Source organism: Sturnira hondurensis, unplaced genomic scaffold, assembly GCF_014824575.4.
Source record: "Sturnira hondurensis isolate 20B ecotype Veracruz unplaced genomic scaffold, ASM1482457v3 Scaffold0001221, whole genome shotgun sequence".
In the NCBI taxonomy this organism is placed as follows: Eukaryota; Metazoa; Chordata; class Mammalia; order Chiroptera; family Phyllostomidae; genus Sturnira; species Sturnira hondurensis.
Window position 1 is genome coordinate 3,976,267 of NW_028073852.1, and position 27,974 is coordinate 4,004,240.

General features: G+C 54.0%; 1 protein-coding gene and 1 long non-coding RNA gene across 3 annotated transcripts; both read right to left on the minus strand.

Annotated features, from left to right (window-relative positions):
- Positions 1-27,822, minus strand: UNK (unk zinc finger). 2 transcript variants are annotated; one of them, XM_037065383.1, is made up of 16 exons: positions 27,669-27,822; positions 12,083-12,292; positions 11,100-11,276; positions 10,876-11,006; positions 10,230-10,365; positions 9,686-9,803; positions 8,452-8,536; positions 7,245-7,387; positions 6,661-6,861; positions 6,057-6,122; positions 5,411-5,585; positions 4,476-4,577; positions 4,175-4,363; positions 1,619-1,800; positions 911-1,168; positions 1-453 (listed from the first exon to the last, which is right to left on the minus strand). In XM_037065383.1, exons 1-16 carry the CDS (start codon positions 27,770-27,772, stop codon positions 298-300), a joined length of 2,433 nt encoding a protein of 810 aa, XP_036921278.1. In that variant the 5' UTR covers positions 27,773-27,822; the 3' UTR covers positions 1-297. The 2 variants fall into 2 exon arrangements, with proteins under 2 accessions (XP_036921278.1, XP_036921287.1); XM_037065392.1 differs by lacking the exon at positions 4,175-4,363.
- Positions 17,450-20,749, minus strand: LOC119000445 (uncharacterized). The gene is made up of 2 exons (XR_005069330.1): positions 19,340-20,749; positions 17,450-18,889 (listed from the first exon to the last, which is right to left on the minus strand). It is a non-coding gene; the product is annotated as an uncharacterized LOC119000445 (long non-coding RNA).
- Positions 27,823-27,974: the final 152 nt, after the last annotated feature.

Consider the following 27,974-nt stretch of genomic DNA (forward strand, 5'->3'; position numbering starts at 1 on the left):
GAGAAGAGGGGGAGTGGGTCAGGTGGAGGGTAGGCAGAGGGGGGCTGCAAAGTAGTTGCTTCTTTTAAAAAGTGCTTGGTGAGTCTGTTTTAAAGTGTGTGTCTATACCTGTGTAGAGATATACACACAGACACTGTTCACACTGGCCGCCCACGCACACTGCACACGCACAGAATGTATACATATACATAATCATATACATATACATGTACATGTACATACATACATACATATATATATACTTTAAAAAGTCCTAGGTGGGAAGAGCTGAGCCAGGCCGGGGCCGGGCCCGCGGGGTCACGACTGCAGCGCGTGGGCCCGGCCCGGCTGGCAGACGGGGCACTCGCTGACCTCGGCGCACAGCTCGCACAGCACGGCGTGTTGGCACGGCAGCACCGCTCGGTTCTGCTCCTGACACTTAAGGCATTTCACCGACTGCATGTGGAACACGGCCTGTGGGGAGCGGGACGCCGAGGTCACCGGCCTGGCCTGGGCGGGAGGAGGGCTTTTCCTCCCACCGATCTTGTAGTAACCCGAGGTCCCTGGAGAGGGCAGTGGCGTTCCCGAGGCTCAGGCACAGGTGGGGCTATGATGCCAAAGGCCTAGTGAAGGAAAGACTTCTTTCCACTGGGCAGGGTTCCCTGGGGACCCAGCCATCCTGCAGTGCCTGCTCCTTGTGCAGCGCTCAGAGAGCCCAGGAAACACCAGTGTGGCTCGGCCACACCCACCTTCCACAGTGCCCCTTCCCACCTCCCCTGGGAGTGGTGTGTCCTCCACAGCTCCCAGCCAGCCGCAGGGCAGGGCCTCGCAGGGAGGTGGCAGGCCCATGGCAGTGTGGGCCCCTGAAGCCCAGCCCTGGTTGTGGCCATGCAGACCCCCACCCAGGGATCCCCGACCCCCCGGGGCTGACCTTGTCCACCTGCTCCAGACGGGCCCGCAGCTGCTTCTGGAGGGAGCAGAGGGTGGAGAGTGAGAGGGTCTGCAGGTCCGAGAAGGCGGGCAGGGCCTGCGGGTCGCGCCCCGAGTGCAGCCGCTCCAGCTCCTCCTGCAGCTTCCCCACCCGCACCTCCATCGCGTCCCGCTGCTCTCGGGCCAGCTCGCACTCCGCGCCGGCCGTGCTGGCCCGCTCACCGGCCTCCTCTGCCTCCTTCTTCCAGGCATCGCAAGCCTGTGGGCCAAACATGCAGAGCGTGTCGTGATGGCCCCCACCCCCACCCCGACCCAGAGCATATCTCTGGGAGCCTGCCTGAGCCACTGTGGCAGTGGGGCCTGCTGGGAGCCGTGGGTTGGCGGTCTGGGGAGGAGGCGGGGAGGCAGCTGATACTGTCTGAGAAGATAGGTTTCGGGACCTGCCAGAGACCCTCTGTGGGCAGGGAAGAGGGCTGAGCCTGGCCAGAGGGCCCACCCTTGAAGCCTGGGACCAGGCCACATAAATGGCTCACAGAGTTCCAGGTCTGGGACACCAGCCCTCCCAGGTCCTGATGGGGGAAGAGAACAAAACTGAGTTTCTGCTCTGTTCTCCAGCACCCCCGGCCTCCCCCACTCCCTGGGCCCTGGGCAAGAGGAGCATGAGCTAGGTGCCGCCAGGCCCTGGGAGGGCGGGCATGGGGCCCGATACCTGCTTGGCCTGCTTCCAGGACTCCTCCCACTGCTTGATGGTACCGTTGGCTTCATCCAGCTCTTGCTGAAGCCGGGCCAGCTCAGCAGCCCCCGGCCCTGACAGGAAGGCAGGGGAAGTGCCCGGGGAGAAGCTTCCAGAGGCAAAGTGCTCCCAGATGCTGCTGTTCATCCCATTCAGACCTGCCCGGGGACGGAGGGGAGCGTCAGTGCTCTGAGGGCCCTGCCCGGCCTGCCCGGGGCTCCAAGGCTGCTGCTCGAGGCGTGCTGGGCCAGGCCGGAGCCTGGGCAGGGGTGTGCAGGTGCCGCAGCTGAGTCAGACCTACTGTGGTACCATCCGCTACCTGTCAGCTGCCACTTAAATTCTGAGTCTCAAGTTCCTCATCTGGCAAACAGGATGACCTGGGGGCTTGGGGAGAGCTGTGGGGGAAGTGCCCATGGAGGCAGTGATTTGTGGAGACTGAGGCTGGGTGCAGTGGAGACTTCCTGCACCCTGGGGTGAGGCCTGGGAGGACGTTCAGGCAAACAATGGGCCAGAGCCTCGGATGGTGGCAGAGCTGGAGCAGCAAGGGCTCTAGGCCCTGTCCCCGTTCAGAGACAGTACGTGGAACCATCTGACCAACCCCCGGCCACCTCTTTCCAGTCTGCCACACATCACGCTCATGTGCCGCCCACCAGATGTCTGCGGACGTCGCTTGCGCCCCTGCTCTGTGGCCCTCAGGGTAGCCCCTACCTTGCAGAGCAGGACCCACACCCACCTCTGTCCTCATTCTGCCCACCCTGTTATTCTAGTGGCGTCTTTCTGGCTTCCTTTCCCACTAATCCAGCCAGGATGTTCTGGAACCACATGGATTTAAGACAGTGTCCCCTAAGATGCACTGGTGCACCCACAGTGTGACAGGTGGTTCCTGGGTAGAGCTCATGCGGGGTGTGTACGTGTCCTGTCCTGGGGTGGGAGCCCAGAGCCACCTCCCCGACACACCGTCCCAGCCACAGCTCTGTCCAAGCACCTCTCCACACCCAGGTGGCATTTAATCTCTTGGAGAGGAGCCACCCCTCAGAGACAGCCCTCCTGACCACATCTAGGTAAGGTCCCCTGTTGTTCTGAACCCCAGCCCCAGCCCTCTGACTCCACACAGCAGCTGCAAGTATGAGCTAATGTCCGTCCCCCTGCCGCCCCCAGAGGCACCACGCTGGCAGGCACCGCTGAGCTCACACTGTGCCTATAAAACTGTGCAATAACCACACAGAGAAGGAGTGGATGTGTGGCCACTAAGCCTTCGGCATATGGGACAAGTCAGGCAAACAGAAGACAAGGCATCTGAGCCCTGGCTGGTATAGCTCAGTGGACTGAGCACCAGCCTGCGAACCAAAGGGTCACCAGTTCCACACCCAGTCAGGGCACGTGACCACGTTGCAGGCCAGGTCCCCAGTAGGGGGCGTGTCAGAGGCAACCACACACTGATGTTTCTCTCTCTTTCTCCCTCCTTTCCCCTCTCTAAAAACAAATAAAATCCTTTAAAAAAGACAAAGCATTTGAAGCTGTCAGTGTCAACACAGAAGGGTGCTCGGGGACACACAGCACAGCACAGGGAGTGTAGTCAGTCGACGCTATTGCAGTGACTACGTGGCGTGCGGGGCCAGGTGGGGACGGAACTGTCAGGGGATCACTGTAAAGTACACGGTCATCTAACCACTACCGCTGTACACCTGAAACCCACATGAGTGTCCACTGTAAGTGAAAAAAGACCAAACAGGCCCGAAAAGGGCTGAGACGCCACTGTGCTGCCCTGATCTCTGGAGGGAGATGGGGAAGGCCTCAGCCTGGTTAGTCGGCTCAGCGTGCCCAAGATGCCCCGCACCCTCCCGAGAGGGATTTCTGAGCTCCTTGGAGAGCAGCAGGGTGGGGAAGGAAGAGGAGCCGCTGCCGTTTGTCAAGAGACAGCAGGCTGGGCGCTTGCTGTTTTGCTGTCTTTGCTGTTACCTCCATGGGCAGGCAAGCCAGTGCCCGCACGCAGGGCGATGAGGACCCTGCATGTGGCAGGTAGCAGAGCCTGCAGGCCTCTCTAACCACCAGGCCTTGCCTGCCCCTCCCTGGTCCCTTGCCTGCAGGAAGGCCACCCTGCGCCTGTGCTATGCCATTCAGATCTCTCTCTCCCTTGGCCTCCTGGGAACCCGGCTGTAGCCAGCCGCCTCCAGGAGCCCCGGGTACCTGGGTGGAACTGGCACCCTGGCACGAAGAGCAGAAGCGGGCTCCGGTGGCTCTGAGCAGCCACTTCTTACTGCGCACTGGCCCTGTGCCTTGACCTTCACCCGAGCCTCACCGCCACTTCCAAGGTAGGTGCTGCCACCACACCAGTTTCGCAGAAGACAGGAAGGCCGAGAGGCTGAGTCACTTGTCCAAGATCACACAGCTCAGGGAGTCGTGGGACAGGGACCTGCTTGAGCCCCTGCCCTCACTGCCTTTCTGCTCTGCTCTGGCTGTGGACAGAGGCCCAGGCACTCTCCAAAGCCAAGGTTCCCGCCCCAGGTCTCAGCAAACTGCGTCCATGCTCACCCAAAGACCCATGGGATGCCGAGGTCCCCAAAAACGTGTTTTCTGACTGGCTCAGGTGGGCCTGGGGCTGCTGCAGGAAATGTGCAGAGAGGCTGACAGGAGGGGACGGGGACGCTGAGTGGAAGGAGGCAGAGCCGCCCAAGGAGCCGGGGATGTTCACGGGTGCAGAGCTCTGCAGCAGACTGCCACCTGCACGAGAGGCCAGGAGGGCGGGCCAAGTAAGGGCAGGAAGCCATGCCGGGCCAGCCAGGCGGACCCCTGGCGCCCTCCCACACCATCCTGCCCGCCCACAACCCAGTACCGATTGTGATGCTGCCCGGGTGGGGAACTGTGCTGTTATCGAAAGTCTTCTCCAGGGCGGCCACTCCAAACTCGTTCAGGTCCAGGTCGTCCAGGGCAGACTCTAGGGACAGAGCGACCAGGGTCTGAGCCTCCCAGCCTCTGGGGGCGCAAACCCTGCAGTTTCAGGCCTTGCCTCGCAGACCCACCTGCCCCTTACTACCTCATTTCCTACCCCACCTCATCTTCACGCTCAGGTGTCACTGGGCTGCTCCCCTCTTGAGCCCCTGCCTCTGACTGGCTGCTCCTCGTCACAGCAACCCCGACGCCCTGCCAAGTCCAGCTCCGATGGCTGTTCTCTGAGGCCTACTTTGATACCCCAAGGGGAACCGAGGCCCCGCTGGGCTTCCTGCCTCGGGCAGAGGCCTTGCCTCTTGACGTTATGGTGCATGTCTTGCCCCTGCACCCGCAAGAGAAGCCCGACAAGTGCGCACTGCCCTCTGCTGAGCCGGGCTGCAGGTGGGAGCAGTGCTCCTCTCTGAAGTCCAGGACCAGGGTCTCCATGTCTGTACCCCAGTCACTGGGACCCAGCCCAAAGTGGCTGCTGAAAGAGAAGAGCAGTAACTTCTATGACCAGGAAGGCCGAGGGCCGTCGTGCGGGCCGATTGCCGCACGAGGAAGCCCAGCTGGGAGCAGGAGGCGAACTGAAGGATGCAAGTTGTGGATGAGACCAACCTGCCTGGGGAAGGGGCACTTCTGATTTGCTGTGAGGGCAAGTCCCAGCTTGACACCTTGGGTCCGCGCCCCCCTCTGCTCAAAGGCCCCGGTGCCTACCCTGGCTCCCTCTGGCCGGATGTCTAATGTCGCCAGCATGCTAGTCCGAGTCTCACTCCAGAGACCTAGTGTCTCTGACACCAGACCCAGCCCTGGACTTGGAAACGGAAATGGTCTAATTACCTATGACCGACTCTACCGTGTCGCTGGTGGGGTAGAAGGGCAGAGCATTTGCGTTCATGCCAGGGACGCTGCTGGTGCCCGCAGGGCTAGGGGGAGTAGCTGCCAGGCTGGAGGTGATGCTAGAAGAGATGCTTGAGGTCAGGGGGCTGCCCACGGGGAGGATGCCCAGCATGTCCTGCAATGAGAGAGCGAGGAGGGGCAATGGGATGCCCGCCCAGAAGGCCAGGGGCTGGAGACAGGGGATGGGAAGGGAAGAAGGAAAAGGGGCGTCCCAGCCCTTGTCTGGGTGCCCCCATGCCCACATGGGGCCCCACCCACTCAACACCTAGTTGAGAGGCTAAAGTGAGAGGGTGCGGCTGAGGGTGCAGGGCCCACTCACCCCTACCATCCTGCAAGGGTGGGGAGCATGAGTCCAGTGCCTGGCGTGTAGTGCAGACGTTCAGTGCGTAGTCTGTGATGGACTGATGGGTGAGTCTGGGGAAAGGGGCTCCAGGGCCCTACCTACCCTCTCTGGACTGGGGCCAGGGCCCCCTTGGTCCTGCCCTCAGCTTATGGGGAAAGCATGCCCCCCACCTCTGCAGCCTCCTGGGGTTCTGGGCCCCGCCCATGTACAGCAGGTGCCAGAAGGGAGCTGAGAATTTGGTACCTGTTTGGGCTGAAGCAGAGGCTGCTCTTGACTCCTGGGCTCTAGTGAGTGGGGTTTTAACTTGGCCTGAGAGCAGAAGGTTGGAGAACAGGAGGTGAGTGTGATACTCGCAGAGCCCAGGGTCCCCCCAACTCGCCACAGCTCACTGAGGCTGCAGGTGCGAAGGGCCTGACACCTGCAGTCCCCTCACCCATGTGCACCCCACTCCCTCCATGCCCTCACTGCTTCCACTACCCTAGGAACCACGGGGGCCGCTCCTCCCCACCGACTCCAAGCCTCAGATGAGCCCGTCGGGGACAGCCCCTGTCCCGCTTGCAGCTCTGCCACATCAAGGCAGCAAAGGGCAGGGAAGGGACCAGACATGGGGTCAGGAGACCACGGCAGGCACCCCAGCTGCCCCATGGGCTGTTCTGGTGCCAGGCGGGGTGCTCAACCTCTCCAGCCTGCCTGTCTCTGTGTGTGGGACAGGAGGCCTTGCCTGCTGTGCTCAGTCTTGAGGAGGCTGGGGACAGGGTGCTTCCTAGCTCCCGGTCACACTGCCCAGAGCAGGACAGCCCTCCATGGAGAAGGCTGACCACACCGGACTGCTCTTCTCATCCCTTACCTGGCATTTGAAATTTTTCAGGAACTCGGTTCCCACCTGGTCTTCCCTCTCGAAGCCAGGAGCCTTCTTATAGCTGCCAGGGGCAAGGCCGGACTCCCCAGGGAAGACAATGCCCTCCAGGCTCGGGGGCTTCCTCAGGGAGCCCGGGGGGGAGCCACAGAGGTTAGACGGGCTGCCTAGGCTGCTGTTTCTGCAGAGGAGCTGCGGAGAAGGGGGGCAGTGGGCCTGTGGGCAACCCTCCAGCCTTCTTCATCAGCCTATGAAATGCCTTCCCTTTCGCCCCCGCCAGTGGGCACAACTGACACCCAGGAGACCCAGAACCTCGTGAAGGCAGTGTGTGTGTGTGTGTGTGGGGGGGGGCGACAGAAGGCTTTGTCCCTTCTCCCCACTCTACCCAGGCTAATGTAGGCTCTGGGGACACTAACCACCCCCTCTCCCCACTTAACAGAGAAAAGAACCCTGGAGCAGAAAGGGCAGAACCCCAAGGCTTCCACCAAGCACAGGCTGAGGGGGTAGGGGGCATGAGAAGCAGGTGCTGGCTCCCAGGTGGCCTGGCACCCACCCATCCCCGGATGGGCACGTACTGCGCTGAGGTCAGGGGTGTGCGGGCTGGAGGGGCTCACTGGCACCGAGTCTCCGGCAGCCGACGGCATGTACAGGCCGGGGCCCGGCTGAGTCGGGCTGGGCACGGCTGAGGAGGGCTGCAGGTCCTCACTGAGGGGCGGCTCTGCAAGAGACAGTGGCAGAGTGTCCGCAGGCTCCTGAGCCAGAAGTGCCTCTGGGTCCCTTCCGGTGGACCATGCATCCCCTGTGTGTAAAGGGTAGGCTCCTACCTTGTTTCTATCAATATTGTGTACTGAGCACTTACTGGTGCCACACGAGTGGTACCAATTGTGAATCTTCAGTGACTGGAAGACACCAGTAATCTCATGGTCTCCATTTTACAGACAAGGAACCTGAGGCTCAGAGACAAGGTGAGTCTCCCAAGAGGACAGAACACGGAAACAGAAGAACTGGGATTCGAACCCTGATCTGTACAACTCCAAAGCCTGCACCGTGAATTGGTTCTCTGTGCTGCCTCCACCAGGGACCGCAGTGCCCAAGGCTGGGGACCACCTCTGTGCTGAGAACATGCTTCCCTCTCCCAGGGCCCTCAATCCCCCTTTCACTCTAATGCCAGAGAGACAGTCTGGGCCTAGGAAGAGGCGAAGGACAGCCAGGGTGGTGGCTCGGGTGGACACAGGTGGTGACAGGAGCCCCGCCTGCGCCGGCAGTGGAGGTCTGGAGTGCGCATGCAAGGTGGAGCTGCACTGTCCAGTACGGCAGCCCCAAGCCACGTGGGGCTGGGGGCGCACAGGATGTGGCTGCTCTGAGCTGGGGCGCAGCAGCTGTTCCAACACCAGCTTTCCATGACATTTTGGAAAAAGCAGTAAAATATCCTGATGGTTTTCTGTATGTGTTTTGAAATATCACTTTATAATGAAGTAAGTAAGACGTGTTGTTCAAATTAATCTAGCCTATTTGTTTTGCTTATTTCCATGTGGTAACCAGAATATCTAAAGTGATATAAGCAAGCGGCATCACTTGGATTGCACAGCTCCACTCTCAGCAGGGCTCAGCATGGCAGAGTGCCACATTCAGTGAGCGGTCCGCCATGCGTGCGGCCCGGGGTGGCTGCTGGGACCTGCCTAGTGGGCTCTGGGGGGGGCGCCCCCGCCCCCAAGCCTCAGCAGAGGGTGGGGGAGGGGAGGGCAGAGAGGACACTGCCTCAGGTCAGTGGGAGCAGCTTACGTTCTACGTGGGCAAAGGCGCAGAAGGGTCCTCGGGGACAGCTGCCCGACTGCTGCATGTCGTTGCACTTGGTGGATTTATAGATCTGGAGGGACAGGGCAGAGCAGAGGCAGCTCAGGCTGGGGCCCAGAGGGCCAGGCAGGCACGGGTGCCTCAGCGTGGGCGGGTCAGCTTACTAATGAGCTCCTTCCTCCTCCCTATTCCGCACTGCTTCTCCGGGTCTTTCCCTGCCGACTTCCTGCTCAAACCCTGCAGCAGACACTGCTGCCCCATGTGGAGGGTACCCTCCCTCCTGGGGTCAGAGGTCCAACCAGCCCTGACCCTCAAAGAGAGCCTGTCCACGCTGCTGTACACCCAGGGCCTCGTCTTGGCCAGAGCTGCAACCTTCGAACCCACTCTGAGCACTCGGAAAGCCAAGATCACAGGCAGCTTGGGTAAGGGTCTAGGTTGGGACCTACACTCAGGTAACTTTCTTTTTTTTTTTTTTTTAATTTTATTTACTTATCTTTAGAGAAGAGGAAAAGGAAGGAGAAAAACATCAATGTGTGGTTGCCTATCGCACGACCCCCCGCACCTGGTACCTGGTCCACAACCCAGGCATGTGTCCTGATTGGGAACTGAATGGGCAGCCCTTTGGTTTGCAGCCTGGAGCTCAGTCCACTGAGCCACACCATCCAGGGCTTGATCTAAGTTTCCACCCTGCTGTCCGTAGTCCCTGTAGGGCAGCCTGTTCATGTGTCTATTGCAGCATGTCCTGGTCTCCATACGACAAGGGGAAGGGACAGCATGTGCCTCTAAGCACCCAACACAAGACCTTGGGACATGGACCACGCTCAGGGCAGACCGTAAGGGCGGGGCTGGGGAACAGTGGGGAGGCTACTTGTATCCTAGGCTCTGGTCTGGAACAGGGCAGACGTTTGGGGCTTTCTTCTTCTCTCATCTGGGTGTCACCAGATTATAACCACCACGAGTAACGCAAAAGTGCAGCCAGGGCACCGGGCCCGGTCCAGGCCCTCTCTGTTGGAGGCCAGGGGTGTCTGGGTTGGGAACAGAGGGCTGCGTGGTGAGCATGGGCGCACACGAGGGAAACTGCCAAGTTAAGGAGCAGGGCTCCTTTAGGTACTGCTGGATGGGGAGCCCGTGGCTCCGAGGCCTTCTGCCAGGATGGAGTCCAGGTGGGCTCTGCCTCGCAGCCGCCTACCCCACGAAGGCCCGGCCCGGCCCCCAGGCCCACCTCCGGGTGGAACTGCTGCTCCGTGCGGGTGTGGCAGTACTGGCAGGCGTCTCCATTCTCACACTTGCCAGGGTCTCCCCACTCATCCCCGTGTTTCACGTTTGGACAGGGTGATGACCTGGTCCAATGAGAGGGTGGGGTCACATGATGTCAGGGAGGAGATCAGGACCTGGGGGCGCCAATGAGGCGAGACCCCAGCCCCACAGGGCCGGAAGCCTGGCTGTGTGGCGCTGGCCCAGCTTTGCTCCCTCAGCCAGGTCCTCCCACTGAGCACCGTTCGGCCCAAAACGGCCTGGTGGTGGCCACCACCACACTTGCTGCACATGGGTGGCCCCAGAAGACCACTCTGTGTTGGAACCGAAGGGGCCTCAGAGAAGGCCAGGTCCCGCATCCTCAGGCCATGAGAGGAGGCTCCGGCAGGCCCGCCAGAGCTCTGCTACCCTGACTATCCCCCCGTACCTGGGCCTCCCTGCATCCCTGCAAGCATAACAGAAGCAGCCTCTGCTGGGACCCACCCCCCACTCCTGTTCCCCCCACAGCTGACCTGTATTTGTGTTTCCGGGGACTCCGTCGCCGGTCCTTGCTGTTGTGGTAGTAGGGGCAGGCATAGCCCTGGCGGCACAGCCGCGGGGGCTTCTTGCATGGCTCCGTCTTATAGTTCCCCAGCACGTAAGTGGTCTCTACACAGAGGCCAGAGACAGGGGCGAGGTGGATGGTGTGGGGGCAGGAAGGAGAAGCCGCTGGGAAGGGTCTGGGAATGGAGGCTTCCATGAGGTATAGGCAGGGCCGCCCTTCCACAGGGAACAGTCAGGACCAGGACAGCCCAGGGCAGAGACAGGGTGGATGCTGCCCTCCATCCTCTGGGGATACCCTCAGCTCCCCGGGTAAAAAAGGTGCCCTTAGGAGGTTTGAGAACACACACACACGCATACTTCTTTACATGCAAAAGCATGTATGTGTGGAAGCCCTGAGAAATCTGGGGTGCAACTGGGATGATGGGAACAGGGCAAGGTGTGTCTGGAGAAACCCCCCTAGTAACTCCCCCACCCCTGGGACAGTGTTAGGCTGGATGTGAGCACCTCCCAGCAGGGGTGGCGGTGACCCATGTTCTTAGGGCAGCTTTGGGTGGGAGAGGGGTGGGGACGGTCGCCTGGTAGGAGGAGCCTGGCAACCTGTATGGCCACCTTCACCTTGCCACCTTGGCTCTTCACTGAGGATTTTTTCTATCATGGCATGGCTTGCAGCCCCAGCAGATGGGCCCTCCGAGCTGCCTTCTACCGTGGGCTGGCCATTCTGCAAGGCCTCCATGGCCTGCAGCTCCCTGGGAAAAGACAGAGCACACAGGGAAGGGGCATGAGGGGAGGAGCAGGGCCACCAGCCCACAGCCGTCGACCCAGCATACCAGCCAGCCCACCTGATATCGTAGACAGGGGAGCGGAGGTCATGGGGCCCGTGGGCGAAAGCACAGTGCAGGCCGTTTTTGGTGCAGTTGCCTTTCGAGTCAGTCTCGTGGATGCAGATTCCAGTTTTGTAGTAACGCAGGTGGTACCTGCGTTCAGTGTCCCCTGTGGTCCTGTGCAGGAACGGGCACCTGCAACACGGAAGTGGGGCTGGTCACTTACTGGGCCCCTGCAGCCTGGGCCCCCAGACCCGCCCATCCCCTATGATGGGTCAGCGTGCCGATGGTGGGTCGAGGCGGCAGGCAGTGACAAGCCCTGCAGCATCGCGGAGTCCCCCTCACTCCAGTCCACGCTGTAGCCCAAAGCGGAGCCAGTAGGGCCTGGCAGTCCCACTTCAGACTGCTCAGCACGTCCTCCTAAAGGCTGTCCGGAAAAACAGCTCTGCGAGGGGCGGGCACTCCAGGGAGAAGACACGCTGCCCAGACCAGGAGTCCCAGAGGAGCAAAGGCCTCGTGCCCTGAATGTGTCATTGGGCTGGGAGAGGGGTCAGCAAGTCGTGCCCAGGGGAGCCACCTCCGCGAGGCTGAAACACACGAATGGCAGGGTCAGCGAATGTCCCCTTTCACTGAGGTTCCTTGGTTTGCCACCTCCGTGTTGTGTATGTTGTGCCATTTTTCAGTAGAGCATGGTGGTAAAATCTTTAGGGTCAGCAACACGGGGACTGGAGAGGCTGTCTCTGCTGCACCCTGCACGGACTTGGAGTGGGGAGTGGCAGGCTGTGGAGAGGGGGCCATGACAGAAGGCCCAGGGAGCCACTTTGGTTCAGAGATGTGGCCCTTAGGCTTAGCAGAGGAAAGGCATGTGCAGGGTTCCCCGTGAGTGTGAAAAGGAGAAGGGCCCGCCGGGAGGCTGCAGGGTCTGAGCCCAGGGCCAGGCGGTAGTGCAGCCCCCACAGCAGCCTCAGGGCTCCCCCGAGGGCAGGCTGGAGGACACTCACTCGTCGCCCTCTGGGCAGAGGCCCGTGGCCTCGTCGTACTTCGTGCAGTAGACGTCGGGGCTGTAGTTGAATGTGCCGTCCCGACGGCGGATGGACCGGCGGCGGCGCTGGTTCACGAAGTGCCAGTGGAAGCAGGTGTAGGGCCGGTGCTGTGTGCATTTGTGTTGCACAAAGAGCGGGCACTGCTCCGTGCGGAACTCCTTCAGGTACCTGCGGGGACAGCCCCACGGTGGGCGGGCCAGGGGCAGAGAGTGAAGTCCCTCGTTCCCCAAAGTCCCCCGAGGGCCCTGTCCTGGGGTGCTAGTTTCATGGCGACACTGGAAGAGGCCCAGGGCAAAGGCTGGACCTCAACATGTGGATCCCCCCTACCCCCCACCCCCGCACCCAGGTTCTAAGACAGCTCGAGGGGCAGGAACCATAGACCATAGGGCTCTCAGCAGTCAGCTGCTGGCCATGTGACCACTGGAGGGTTTAATCAGTGGCCTGTTCTCTGGGCCCTCCCCGAGGTCTCCCAGCAAGGGAGTCCCCCTTGACCTTCCCATAGGGACCTCTACTGCCTGGCTGTGCCCGCTGATTTCGGAGGTTCACCCGTCCCAGGAGCAGCGCTGGGCCCCAGGCCAAGGGCCAGGGAGGCTGCTGCTTTTGAGCTCAAAGCCCAGGTCACAGGTGTCCCTCTGGACTTCTGACTCACATAATTACTGTCCTACCTACCTCCCCCGAGACATTTCCTGGCACCACCCAGGTAAGTGTTTGGGAAGGAGCTCACATTAGAAGCATCTAAAGAAGATCTCCCTGTTGGCCTTGCCTGCCCCGCCGTCTCACAGATGAGCACCCACAGCAGCTGGGGCCATTACATCCTGGCTGACCTGGGGATCTGGGAGCTCTGCCTGTCTGTACGGCCTCCTCCGTACCTTCCCTCTCTCTTTTGTTCTGCATGTGACAGCCAAGACACCCCCAAAGCTCCTCTCCCAGGCCCCACCCCCTGGAGAGCCCCGGAGCTGCTTATCCCCTTACAAAACATACCACCCATCCATCTTTGTTCCATGTGTCTGTGCAGAGGATTTGTCAGATTTGCCCCCGCCCCGCAAGGAAACAGGTAAGCAGTGCAGTTCTCTATTCATTCCCTCACGCCTTAACCATGCAGGCAACAAATAGCTGGGTAGAAAGTATGTGATATCAGCGAGGAGGAGGATGGATGCTTCTAGAAGGTGCATAAGAGTGTGTGGAAGGAGCAACAAACTGACCTGAAACAATGGTCTAGGCTTAGAGGACATGGGTCAAAGGCCAGAGGGTCCAGCCCACGTCTTTGGCTCATGCCAGGATACTCTGGGCCCACGGGAGGTGTGAGGACAGGGAGGCCCACGGCTGAGACTGTGCAGACAGGTTATCTTTAACGGTAATAAAAAGTGCGGGGAAGTCCTCCCAGCCTTGAAGTGTGGAGAAGTGTCCGGGGGTGCAGGAGCAGTGAGCAGAGAGCTCCCAGAGGAACACAGATGGGGTTGTCTGGGGCAGCAAAGCCTCCTAATGGAGCCCTGCGTTCACTCAGCACACCTTTGGCACCTACTAGATCCAGGCACGGTGGTGGACAACGACATGGACGAAGCAGGCCCTTGTCCTCAGAAAGCCCCGTTCCCATGGGAGACATGCCAGTAGCAGGTGGAACCAGCGAAGTGTGAGGGAAGTCATGAGGTAGGTCTGCTCTGGGCTCTTTAGGAACCCGGGGTCAGGACCCATGTCCTCTGCCGGCAGAGCTTGCGGTGGAGAGAGGGGAGGGAGGTGCTAGTGAGTAGAGTATGGGAAGGGTGTTTCAGACGCAGGGCACAGTAGGAGCTTAGAAATAGTATGTCTGGGTTTGAGAGCTCCCAGCTCCCTTGTGGGATGTGAACGGGGTAGGAGAGGAACTGGAAAAGGGAAGTGAGGGTGAGGTGAGGTGAGGTGCAGGCAGAGCCAAATTTCAGGGACATTGTGGCCAAGGCCCAGGTGCATTCCGAGATGCCAGGCAGAAGCCTGCAAGGTTCCCTCAGGCCTGGGACTCCCCTGTTCCCTCTGGCATCGGGACACAAGGCTGGGACTTGAGGTCTGTCTCCCTGTCTCCTGTCTGCATGGACAGAATGTTGCACCTCATGTTGTACAAAGGTACCACACGCTGGCACTGAGTTAGGACGCCCGTCCCCTAAACTAGGTTGAGCCCTCCTGGGCAACATATATTTTCCCTGGCTTTGGACCAACGAGGAGACTAACTCTGGAAGAAAAGAGGTGGGAATGGGAGAGGAGGAGGCTGAGCCCAGGACCGGGAGCAAAGAACCAGTGGCGGCTAGGATTGTCTGATTACCCAGTGGCAATCAATAAACCGGAATTCAGATAAACCAAGATCTGTTGGGATATACTAAAAAAGTACTCATTGTTTATTTGAAACTCCAATCTAGTGCCTCAGTGAACAGCCAGGGAGGTGACAGGGAAGAACTTAGGACGTGGTCTTCCTGACTCTGGGCACAGCCCGTCCCGCTGGAAAAACCAGCAAGCCCACTCCCTGGGGCAGCCATGTCCGCAGTGTCCCATGCAGGATGCCAGGGCTCCACGAGGGTCCCACCTGGCAGGAGTGCCCCAGAGGACAGACACAGGGGCAACGGATGACATCATTTTAAGCCTCTTCATTTCCACTCCCACAGATCAGGGACCTGGATCCTTTTAATAAACTGGTCTTGCTTCCAGCCTCTCTGTCTAGTTTAGCTTGCACAGTGCTCACCACTCTTCTTGGGGCCCAAGCTTAACCTTCACTTTATTAAAAAAGCCTTCAGACCCCCTGTTGCCCCTGATAAGCAACTCCGGAGCCTGCAGGCCCTGCTCGCCTGGCCCAGCGTACTTTTCCAGCCTCATTCCGCTGGATTTCTCTCTAGTCCCACTGCTAACAACTGGAGTCCTCCCAGACACAGTGATTTCCCTCCCTGCCTGTGCGCACATGCCCCTCCTCACCTGCAGAAATCTTTCAAGGCTGAATCCTGTGGTAACGAGTCTTCTGACGCCACCACCTCGAGGCCTTCCCTGGCCTCTTCCCCTCCTGCCCTGTCATCGGCTAAAAGTTACTGTTTCTCTTGTTTTTGTAGCACTTTCTCTAGACGTTCCTTACAGCCCTTATCCTGCACTGCATATTAATAATGTGTGTGACTTCCCCTACTACTAGATTATAAAGTCCTTGGTGCCAGGCATATAAGAAGCCAATACAGCCCTGGCTGGTGTGGCTCAGTGGATTGAGCACCAGCCTGCGAACCAGAGGGTCCCCCATTTGATTCCCAGCCGGGGCACATGCCTGGGTTGTGGGCCAGGTCCCCAGTAGGGGGCATGCAAGGGACAACCACACGTTGACATTTCCCTCTCTTTCTTCCTCCCTTCCTCTCTCTCTAAAATAAATAAAATCTTTAAAAAAAAAAAAGGGCCCCAGTACAGTGACAAAGTTGACTATACAAGAAATAAAAATGTCTCAGAAAGGGCGAAGTCCACAAAACAATCCCAACGGTTTCCCGACACTGTTGGCAGGGCAGAGCCCTGCCAGCTGGAGCCTGACCCTGGTCACCGGTGGAAGGCACTTCAGAGCAGGAAACCTGACACTTGACCGAGAGGACACACCAACCTGCAGAAAGCCACTCGTGAGCAAGGGGGTGGACTGACCAAATGTAGGTGGCAGAGAGAGCCCATGTTCAACCAACTACGAGATGAAAGAAATGAAGAAACTGACCTTACATCATTCATGAAACTTACCACCCACCACCTAGGAGCCAAAACGCTGGGTCAGAGTTTCCTGTACTCCCCTCCAACCTTGTGGTACCAGGCGATGCAGTCCTCACGAGGCAAGGAGAGAACCACTTAGAAATCACTCTTTTGTACTTTCATGGATTGCAATGAACACAGATTTCAATGAAAATGCAGAACTGTCTCTGTTAAGCTCCACCCCATCTTTCCATTTTAAAGGTTTGAAAGCACCGAACGGAACTAACCAGACTGAGGCTCACTGCTCAGTTCAGCCAGCTCTAGGGAAACAGGCCCTGTGGTCTAACCAAGAAGGGAAGTCTCACCCTTCCACGGTCTGGGGGTTGGGGGCACAGGGCCCCAGTCTCCCAGGCAGACACCCACGAGCCCGAGGATAAAAACCAATGAACATAGACCAGCTTCAAGTTGCGAGGCCTCAGTGACTGCAGTGGCCAGGATGAGTTAAACCACTTGGGCCCTGAGTAAGGAAGGTCTGTCAGAGACAGTCACGCCTCCGCCCGGTGGAAGGGCTCCCCAAAGCTCGGGCCCTGCCACTGTCTGGGGCTCCCCCCCTCCCACTCACTCGGCTGGGGCTGACTTCCCATCAATCATCTCACACTCCTTTTCAGGACGTCGAATTAATTATCTTGTGGTTTACTGACCAATGTAAAACATTATTATGAAAGTAACGTGTCCCCTTGAAGGGCAAAATCACCCTTTTTGGTAAATTTTCTCCCACTATTTATTTTTATACAGGTATGTCATAATGTACCCTAGTGCTTGCTACATTGCTTTACAGAACTATTCATACATTTCTCTAAAAACTTTAAAAATAAAATACGGGCAACTAGTTTTTTTTAGGAGAATCAAATAATACTTTCAACATTTACTGGATTATCTTTATCTTCTGAAATTCTAAACAATAGCCAAAGCCAGGCTACTTGAAACCTAAATTAAACCACTTGCCCCCTAAACCAACGTGAGAGCACAGAAGAGAGTAATAAACCAGTAAGTTGTACCCCTCTTAAACAGGGGTTGAATCAAGCGCTCAACTGCTACAAGTTCAACTGCCAGCTACACTTCCAACCTCACCCCCCAGACTCACCAGTTGGGGTGTTTCACTCACTCTCTCCTAGGGAGGTGAGAACTTGAGCAGACCGCATGAAGGGAGAGTATCAGACATGCCTGACAGAAAAACCACGTGCGTTCAGAGGCAAAGGGGACGGAGCAGCTGGCCCAGCGACCTGGACCCAGCCCCCACTGCCTCTGCAACAGTGCTCAGCACGGCCTCCCCGCCCCGCTCCCTCGCCAACAAAACCAGCTCTGGAGTTGGCTCGGCCAACTTTTGCTGTAAAGGACCAGATAGTAAATATTTTAGACTTAGAGGGTCAAGATGCCAAATTGAGGATATTATGCAGGTACTTACATAACAAGAGAGAAAACAAATTTCCATATGTATTTTATTGATAAATTCAAAATATAATAATAATTGGCCACAATTTTGTTGTAATACAGGTCTACTAAGAAGAACGGAGTTGGGAGGAATAACATTTGCCAGGTCCCTTTCATCAAAATTACAGATGTTCATTTGTTAATGCTAATTCTGTAATAGAATTTTATGTATTTCATCTCTGAAAATGTCTCTCTTCACATAAGTAGGTACTGCCAATAAATACTGTTATTCCTAAATTTAAAATTAAAAAAAAAATACTGCCATTCCACAAACATGATTTTAGTTGAGCATATTCATCTCTTAGAAGATATTTATAAGACTTTAATTGCCTTGATATTTGCATTTAAATCGCTTCCAGTTGAAGGCCTGGTGTAAACTGCTCAGGCGCACAGGTAATGGACTCTGAAATATAGAATATCCTTTGTATTCAGATCAAGATGCAAAATTGCTGTGAGAACGGTCGTTTGTGTGCGGAAATCACGTCCACAATAAACCTGTGTACAAATGGAGGTCTCACCTCTAACCTTTGATGGCGCAGTGTATCATGCAGCTTGACAATTCACGGATTGAACGTGAGTTGTCAAAATGAGTTTAGTGCAATGGAGGGTTTGCACATGAATAGTGACTTGCCTTGTAATTTTAGGGTGAATTCACTAAGAAACATTAAGAAGTCTGCAGCAAAAGCTAATTTCCAAAGTCATTCATTGTTCAATAATGGTAGTTGAAAATGATTCTTCGCATCCAAAAAAATTTGAATCTCAGCCCTGAACTGAAAAAATTACAGGGAACCTTCCCACTGCTCAGCCACCACACTGCTGTGCAGCAGAGCACGTCACAGTACTCAGCTTCTGGTTCTGACGATTCATGAAACTGATGGCGGGCAAGTCCACGAGAGGCGGTGCCATGCAGCACCGAGCCTAAAGGCTCACAACACATGACAAGAGTCAGAGACGCTCCGCAGAGAGCCTGCTGGGGGACAATGCAATGAGTGACTGTAGCTTTCAACACCTTCCATCTGCCTAAGCCTCGGGACTGTCTGTTGTGGTAGCCAAGGGTTCGGACGGTGCTGATCTGCAAACTACTGTCTTCCACACCTACAGCAGCCCTCCTGGCTGCTCTCCCCACACCTACCCCTGAAGAGGAGTGTGGTCAGGGAGCTCACGCATCATGGCTTATCAGAGACTCTTCATTTTCAAGTTTGAGAATGAAATACTCTTACCTTACAAGAGCAGATAAGCAGATTAAGAATACTAAATTACTTACGTAAGTGTGATATATATATGTACATATATAAAATATACACATACCTTACAATTTGTTGAAAATCTTTCCTCTTTTCTAAAGAGCTTTAGGTAAGTTTCTAGTGGTTCTATGCTGTTTTATAAGATATACACATTGTTTTGATATCAAACATAATTCAGAAACCATACAATTTTGTAACAATAACCACATCAGTGGAAGTTGCCAAAAAATGACTTTAAAAAAACAAGGCCGAATAAAGCTAAAACTGGTGCTTGGCAAGTGTCTGGACAATTCTGATAAAGTGCTACGCAGCTATAGAGGTCTGGCTTCCAAGTCTTCCGAAGTGATCCTGGTTTAGAACATTCTCTCTGGCAGAAAAAGAAAGTAAGATAAATGTCTAGTGACTTTTGAGTATGTCTGAAACTTTAAGGCAGGCTTTGATCCCCAAATGGACTGTTAGCCAAAAAGCCCCCGTAGTAAGGCCGAGTGACCCCCCCCCCCCGAGTACAGCGGAAGGGCCCTGACAGAGACAGACACACACAGCAGCCCCACAAGGGCTAGAGGCCCGGCAGCAAGTGAACGCTTCAGGGTGGGCAGCTACCCACGGGCAACTGCTTTCCCCCACTCATCACTGAGACAGTCTGACACCTGTGAGCTGGGCTAGCCCCGACAACTAACAAGAGCCACGAAGCTACGACGCGGGTGTAGCATGGGTCCTGTGTGTCCCTAGTTCCTTCTTTCTAGAACTGTCGCCCCCTCGCCCTAAGGACTCTGGAACTGGTGATAGGAGAGTTCGTGTAAGTGCCTCAGGCACTGACCTGGGAGGACGTGTGGGGAGCACTGACAGCCCTGACTCCCGCTCCCTAAATTAGGGAGCACCTGTACTTGATGTAGCTTTTCCATACACAGATGGTCTGAAAAAACTCCGAACCAACCAGCTTTTCAGTGTCACGTGTAAATCAGTGATACTTTGTACACTGTTTTCTGTACAACCAAGTCTTTGGCCCTGGGACGGTGGATCCATTCATAGCACAAATCCTTCACGTAAGATACAGGCAGTCTGACGGAGGCTGTACGAAGGATAACGACTAAAGTTCAAGTGGATGTGGAAGAGAGGAGTGTGCTCTGAGGACGACCCCAATTCACATGTGCCCTCGGAAATGAAGAAACTCTCTAGTGGGGAGACAGCCCAGGAAGGTGTTTTGATTTGGGCCGCTGAAGGGAGGAAGAGCAATGCAACCGAAAGCAGTGACTTGGGCCCAGTTCACATTCGTTAGCACAGTATCTTACACCGTATTAAGAGCCGGGCACTGTTTCAAGCACTTCACACATGTGAACTCACGCAATCCTCACAATGACCGCACAGGCACTGCTGCTACCCTCTGGAGACTGAAACCCAGAGAGGAAGGTCAGTTGCCCAAGGTCCCACAGCGAATAAGGGGCAGAGCTGGGCTTCAACCCCACACAGCCAGCCTTGGAGTCAGCCTTCCCAAACGTCATGCTGACTGTCGACTTCGTTTCTCTTAACTGAGATAAAGGGAAAACAAGAGCAGCAGCAAATAAGCCTGCGTGAGTCTGGACGCTGCGCGAAATGCACCAGGGAGTTCCTGACAGGCCATAATCACACCACCACAAAACAAGCCACTAAAAACAAAAACAGAAATGTTAACTTTAACATAATCTACTGAATATTTAATATTCATTTTACATACTCATCATAAAGGACTCCCAGTTCAATAGAAAAACCTGTTTGCTTTTTAAAATAAGATACAGACACATGTTTCTAGCTCACGCTGGGCCTGGAGAGGTGCGATCTACCCAGACTCTGAAGCGGCAGGCCCGCACGTGCCCGGCACCTCTTGGCAGTAAAAGGGACATTGGAAAGATACAGTGCTGTTCTTACCAAAATTAATAGAAGCTTGGACACTATTTAAAACATTCAGGTCATAAAAAAACCCCACACCAAAGGTTCTTATAAACCTCTTCTTTTCTAAGCCCAAGTGCTGCTCTTCAATGGGGGTAGTTTTCCGACTAGGCCAAACTTTCACAGGGAGGTAGGAATGTGGGCCTCCCCCCTCCTCATAAGTCACTCTGTTAGGACTTACTGTGGCCATATGGTGTTTCAATTACTAATTGGAAACAAATTAGTCAATTTAAGAATACAGAAAGGAAACTGTGACAAAGTATAAGAAGCCCAGGCTGGTGTGGCTCAGTGGACTGAGCATAGGCCTGTGAACCAAAAGGCTGCCGGTTCAATTCCCAGTGAGGGCACATGCCTGGGCTGTGGGCCCGGTTCCCACTTGGGGGTGTGAGAGAGGGAACCAATTGATGTTTCTCTCCCTCTCTTCCCCTCCCTCTAAAAGTAAATAAATAAAATCTTTAAAAAAAAAGGAAAACAAAGAGACATTCAGTAAGCTCAGATATGAAATGGTGACACTGCCCCAGGTCTTGGCATCTTCTTTGTCTCCTAAATAAATTGAACATCAACAGAAAAAAAGGTCACCTCACAGAGAACGCTATGAGATTTTAAGTCGCTAGACTCCTTTCCATCTTCTCCTCCTCCTCAGCTCTTGATACTGCTGTCAAATGCTACACACTGGCAAAGAAAAAAGGGGTGAAAGTTGAGGGATTTTACAGAGAAATAATAAAAAAAATTGTGACTACTTGAACTAAAACATTATGACCCGATACCATTTTAAATGCCTAGAACACACGGCCTGTCTTTAAAGAAATGCCCACGTGAACATCGGAACAGTCGACACTGTGACCTATTACATTTTAGCAGAACAGCAACCTTCTCTTCCACCCCCCGCCCACCCTAGGAAAAAAGCGCAATCCCTTCTACAAACGCATTGGGAAAAACATGCTTGTTCCTTAGAGTGGCTGTCAATTCAGAGACAGTTTCAAGCACAACTGCCAACCACCAGCAGTCTCAAACTCGATGAGCACTCATTCCTCATCTCAAAAGCACCTCTGCAGGCTCACAATGTGGGGGCACATTCACGAGAACGAACCCAGCAGGGCTCAGCCGTTGAGAGGGCTGGAGCAAGGGGCGGTGCTCCTTCTCACCTGGTGCGGGCTTGCCCACCGGGAGGATGCTGCCGAGCCTGAGCGGCCCTGTGCTCCACGGCCGTTCCAGCAGTAGGAACTCACGTGCATTGATTTCTTAAAGCCCCTTTCTTAAAAATATTAAGGTGTGATATACACAACATAAAAATGCACCGTTTTCAAGTGTACTGTTTTTTAGTAATTTAACATGTCGCATAACCATCACCAATTCCAGAACATTTCCATCACTCTACAAATATGTCTTATACCTATAACCATATGCATTGATTTTACCCGAAGTTTCTATACAGATAATCTGTCTTCCAAGCAGGCATTTAAGATGGCTGTTTGGGTGAATCCACAGAGTACCCACATCGTAAGAAAATAAGAAAGCTATGTCGTCCAGAAGGATACTGAACCCAAACTCCTGCCACTTTTAGCAATTAGGCTAATGTATTTTTCTGTATTGGCTAAAAACAGCAGAGAAACTGACATTCAAGAACATCTTCACATAAGGCATTAGTGTGCCCTAAATTCATCCAAGATTTTTTAAAAAAGGGAAAACAACCTCCATAGTTCCAATTATGTGGGAAAACCTCCTTTGGCATCAACGATAAATGAAAAACTCCATCATTAAGCAAATATTGTCTCATTTGGGAAAATAATCCTAAACCAGTCCACCATTTAAAGTAATATAGCTACAAATGCAACCTTAATCACTCTGCTGCCCTGAAGTCTCTCCTGCTGAGAACAGTGACTCTTAGGCAAAGGTCTGGCAGAAATGCCTGAGGACGGGCAGCGCTCTGGCTGCGCTGGGACTCTCACCACCAGAGTGAGCTCATGGCTTCTGCGACACACAGGAAGGGGAGCTCACCTTCAGGCAGCAGGGTATTGAGAGCGGGAGGAAGTAGGTCCGAGAGGGCACCTTGCTTTTGTGCACTGATCTGGGGCGCTCCTTCCAGAGGAGGAGCGCCTCTACAGAGCACGCCCAAGTGGGTTGCTCTGAGCTGCTCTCAGAGTTGTCCGCTGCCCTCACCATAAGTCAGTCTTTGTAGGAAGACAGAAACCACCAGTCAAAGCAGATGCATATGGACTGTGGGGAAGCCTTCTTTAGTGTCTAACATGGCTGGATTAAAACAAAAAAACTTAACCATTAAGCAAATCTTCACCTTAATCATTTAGATTATAACAAATATCAACTAGATGTTAGGCTTGACTCTACCCTTAAGATGAGCACTTAACACTTATAAATAGGAATTTTGTAAGCTTGATTGAAGGCCATAATGAGCTCTTAATTTGGTTCTGTAGGAAACTAGTTCCAGCCCTGGCCGGGTAGCTCAGTTGGTCGGAACACCATCCCAATCCTCCAAGGTTGCGGGTTCCACCCCTGGTCAGAGCACATATAAGAATCAACCAGCCCTGGCTGGGGTAGCTCAGTGGATTGAGCTCGGGCCTGCGAACCACATTATCGCGGTTCGATTCCCAGTCAGGGCACATGCCTGGGTTGCAGGCCAGTTCCCAGCAGGGAACTCAGGAGAGGCAACCATACATTGATGTTTCTTTCCTTCTTTCCTTCCCTTCCCCTCTAAAGATAAATAAATAAAATTATTAAAAAAAAAAAAAAGAATCAACCAATGAATGCACAAGTAAGCAGAACAACAAATGGATGTTTTCTCTCCCCCCCCCCAAAATCAATTAAGAAAGAAAAGAGAAAAGATGAGAAGAGAGGGAGGGAGGGAAGAGTTCTACTTGATAAATAAGTAAACAAGATCCAGAAATATTTATTGGTAGTTTAACTCATTCGTGCTGAGGTTGCTAGGCAACGCTTCCAGTGACTTCGGCTGTGCAACCAGTTGCCCTCTAGCAGTGTGCGGGCGACCTTACCGCATCTGCAGTAACGCCGCAACTGCACATTCAGGTCCTGGATTTCCCAAAACACAACCAGATGCAATCAAGTGCCGTTCATACTTCTATAACACACAAACTTATAAATCTGCCTCAAAATAGTTATCTATGGGCATACTGCTACATTATCCCTGTTTAAAAATCCCAGGAAAAAGTCCTAAATTAAAAGGACACTTGGGTAAAGGAAATCTTAAAAGTATTTATCCTCTGTCCGCCTATAAGAAATCACCCAGTGACCAAGAAAACCTCCTGGAACTAGAAATTCATTTTCACAAGGTATTAAGAACTTTGAGAATCAACTGCAGGTGAAGGAATCCAAACACGACTTAATGTCTCTGAGGTTCTTATAAGGTCAAGATAATGATACGATTGTTATACAATAACAAGTCCAAAGTTGGCTAAATCAGTGTATTTCAGAATGTATTTGCTCTATAAGAATGTAAAAGTTCTCATTCTTATATCTTTTATAAAACTTATTTTTTTTTATTTTAGAGAGAAGGGAAGGGGAGAAAGAGTGAGAAACCTCAATTCGTTTCACTTACCTGTGCATTCATTGCTCGAGTCTTGCACGTGTCCTGACGGGGCACTGAACCCACAACCTTGGTGTATCAGGACAACGCTCCAACCAACTGAGCTCCCTGGCCAGGGCTAAAACTCTTCTAATAAACAAGATGGTCTTGTTCTAAGTAAACCTGGGTAAAATGCAGTCTTTGTGAAATAAAAAGACAAATCACCTAGCAAGAGGTCCTGTGTTTCCTATGAAGGAAAGTGATGAGCACTAATACACGTGCATTATCATTTTAGAGCGCTGGTCACATACTTGGAGCTGTTCAACAGAAATTCTGATATACCCATTTTCTAAAAGGGTCAAATTCCTCAGGTCTAGCACAAGTGCCTGCTGAAAAGATTATTTTAAAGTTTCTCTTAAATCAAGATTATTTATGAGATTAGAAAAATACCAACAGCCCTGGCTGGTGTAGCTCAGTGGATTGAGCCTGGGCCTGCGAACCAGACGATCGTGGTTCAATTCCCAGTCAAGGCACATGCCTGGGTTGCAGGCCAGTTCCCTGCAGGCTAACTACCAGCAAGGGACGCACAAAAGGCAACCATACACTGATGTTTCTCTCCCTTTCTCCTTCTCATCTAAAGATAAATAAATAAGTAAAATCTTTAAAAAAAGAAAAGAAAAATACCAACAAAATAATTATCCTTCAAACTGTTATGAGTAATCCCCCTAACCCAGAAAACTGGGCTCAGACTCCAGGACTTCTGCCGAGGGACAAGGACAAACAGATGAAGGCACACAGAAGGGAAATGCTACACATGTGAAGGCAACGTTGGCTTTTGGTGGACTCCACTGCCTTTGCTGAGACTTGTCTGCCATTAAGATGAGGGACTCAATTTTAACGCAAATTTCTGGAGATCACTGCAATGATGGTTGCATGTCACATAATCTCACAGAACACAGGTGCAAAAAATACACAAAATAAATGTAAAAAATGTTTTAGAAAAATTGTAAAGGTAAAAAATTTTGACAGCAAAAAGAAAATATGAACATTCAAAGTGGACTTAGCTTTGTGTGGTCACTGTCAAGAGGCCGTGTCTGTACCCAATGAGGGTCCCCCCACAATAGCTAAGGCCACAACCAGGCTGGAACGAATCCTGGAAATTCATGCTACAAGGGAGAACGAAAAATTGCCAAGCAGCTCGAAATTTTGTGACATATTGAAATAAAAATTAAAATATTCCTGTATCCAGCCTTGGCCAGGGAGCTCAGTTGGTTAGAGTATTGTCCTGATATGCCAAGGTTATGGGTTTGATCCCTGGGTCAGAGAACATACATACAAGTAGCAACCAATAAAGGCATAAATAGCCCTGGCTGGAGTAGCTCAGTGGACTGAGCGCGAGCCTTCGAACCACAGGATCACGGTTCGATTCCCAGTCGGGGCACATGCCTGGATTGCAGGCCAGTTCCATACATTGATGTTTCTCTCCTTCTCTCCTTCCCTTCCTCTCTAAAGATAAATAAATAAAATATTAAAAAAAAGAACAGAAATTATTAAAAAAATAAAGGCATAAATAAGCGGAACAACAAATTGATGTTTGTTTCTCTCCCTCCCCCCAAAATCAATAAATACAGTTTTTTAAAAATGAAAAGATAAATCTAAAAATATTACTGCATCCTAACCTTAACTCCCAAAAGCAATGAATGGCTTCATCTTAAAAACAAACAAAATCCAGGGCCAACAAGATGCTGGGGCCATCTTTCGTGCCCTCATCCCTCCTGTTCCTCAAGCCTGGGGCGTCAAGGAATGAAGTTTTCCCAATCATCACAACTTCTGAACACCCACAAATCTACCAAGGAAGTCAGCTGATTTCTACCCCCGATTTTTAGAGATATTAACATAAACATAAACACACAACACATGAATGAACAGACAAAAGAAAATAAACAGATGGCAACACCTAAAATTTCCCAACTACCCTATCAAACTCACTGTGGTTTCACTAAGCCCCCTCAAGAGCCAAGACTGATTACTCTGCGTTTACCCCACATGGAATGGAAAGGTAGTTCCGACAAATGAGCATCAGGAGAACAAAGACTCAGATATTACCATTAATTTACACACAGATGTTGATTTGTTTCATCAGTGAATTCCATAACAATTGGAAAGCCTTTTTTGTTTAAGGTTTTATTTACTTTGAGAGAAGCAGGAAGAAAGGGAGAAAGAAACATCGATCCGGTTGCCTCTCACCTGCCCCCAACTGGGGAACTGGCCCACAACTCAGGCACCAGCCCTGACTGGGAATCGACCCTGCAACCTGGTTTGTAGTAGGTTGGTGCTCAACCCACTGAGCCACACCAGCCAGGGCAGAAAGCCATTTTAACCCAAGACACCTCAGTATACTCAACAACAACAGAACACAGAAAGTGGCTGCTGAAACCAAGACCCACATGACTCAAAATATTATAGGCATTTACTGAAAAACGTGATTCGAACAACCGGAGGTTATAAAGTTCCAATCACGCCAAATTTTCAGACTTTCCACTCAAGACCACCCTGCTGACTGACCGCAACACTCAACCAATCAGTATGGACCACCTCACCAAAACAATGGCAGGACCGCAGAAAGAAGTCCGCTAAGGAAGGACCAGCGAAGCCACCGCCACGTGAGGACAGTGAGAGTCCCCCTGAGTCTGACCGCAGCAGGAAAGAGCTTCCGATGATGCCGACCCACGGCCAGGGCAGCTCGCAAAGAACCAGCGCGTCCTGAAACTGAGCCCCCGTCCCAGAACGGCTTCCCGGTGGGTTTCACTTCTGCGACCCCCGCTCCTCCCGTCTCCTTGCGGTTCTTCCCGCTCCAACAGGCGCGCCCTGCTCTCGGTTCACCAGGTGGTCCCTACGGGCGACTCAGGCCCGAGGCGTGAGGATGCGCATCGCTCGGGAGCCCAAGGGGATGAGAGGCGCACACAGAGCATCTGGGAACGTGGAAACCGACGTTCTGCTTAACAGGAAGACCCGCCTCTCTCCTTCTTTCTCCCAACGCACCTATTGCTTAATGCGCCTTCAAAGGCCGTAGAGAGAAGGCTGGCAGGGCCCTACACGGACACACAGGCTGACTCCCAGGGAAAGGTTTTCCGCGTCCCTGGCCAGTGGCAGCATGGGGGACGCTCCCTCTGGTGGACCATTCCGCCTGGGCCTGAGGACATCCCCCGACCCCATCCCGCTCAGGATCCCCGCCTCCAGGTTAGGACAGCTGTGAACATGGGGAACGCACGGGCCCCGTGGGCTGCGCGCTAATCGACATTCACAGGTGGCCCCAGGGCTGGCCCTAAGCAGCTCATCCTGGGCGGGTCTCGGGCTCCTTCTGGCCCCTCGAGTGCCTGGTGCGGTGGTTTACGGTCTGAGGACCAGTTAGGCCTCGAAGGCCCGACCTAAGGCGTGTGCGCTCCGCACCCCGTGCCTTGCCCACTCAACGGCGGGGACCGAGCTCCCCGCCCCAAGGCCCGACCAGAGGTGGGTGGTAGCTGGAGGTAGTCGGGACCGGCCCCAGCAGGTTGGAACCGGTCTGGGCCGGGCCGGAGGAGGAAAGGGGGGAGGGAGAGGCCGCCTCGCGCTCTCCCTGCGCGCGTGACTCACGCTGGCCGCTGACGTCAGGCGTGCGCGCGCGGCGGGGGGGGGCTCTACGTACGTGTAGTGCTGCGGTTTCTCAGGCTGTGCCTGCAGCACCTGAGCGGTAGCGGCCGGGGGCGCCGAGGAAGCTGCGGAGCCGCCGGGCCCGGGGCCCTTCGACATGGTCCTGTCTTCCTGCCTCTTCGCCGCTCCCCTTTTATTATTCAGTCTGCGCGGTCCGCGCCGAGGTCTCAGTACGCCTGCGCCGCGCCACGAGAACGTGAAGACCCCCCGCACGGCGGCAAGGATTTCTGGGAGTTGTAGTCCCCGGTTCGGCCGGAATTTTACCGTCGGCAGAGGGTTGCTGCGAAAAGAATGGACCACA

Excerpts from the sequence above, each read along its gene's own strand:
- UNK (XM_037065383.1), bottom strand. The coding sequence starts at position 27,772 with ATGTCGAAGGGCCCCGGGCCCGGCGGCTCCGCAGCTTCCTCGGCGCCC. Across the intron at positions 11,277-12,082 it reads CTCTGCCCAGAGGGCGACGA|GTGCCCGTTCCTGCACAGGA; the intron begins GTGAGTGTCCTC and ends TCCGTGTTGCAG. Across the intron at positions 8,537-9,685 it reads AGCAGCAGTTCCACCCGGAG|ATCTATAAATCCACCAAGTG; the intron begins GTGGGCCTGGGG and ends CTGTCCCTCCAG.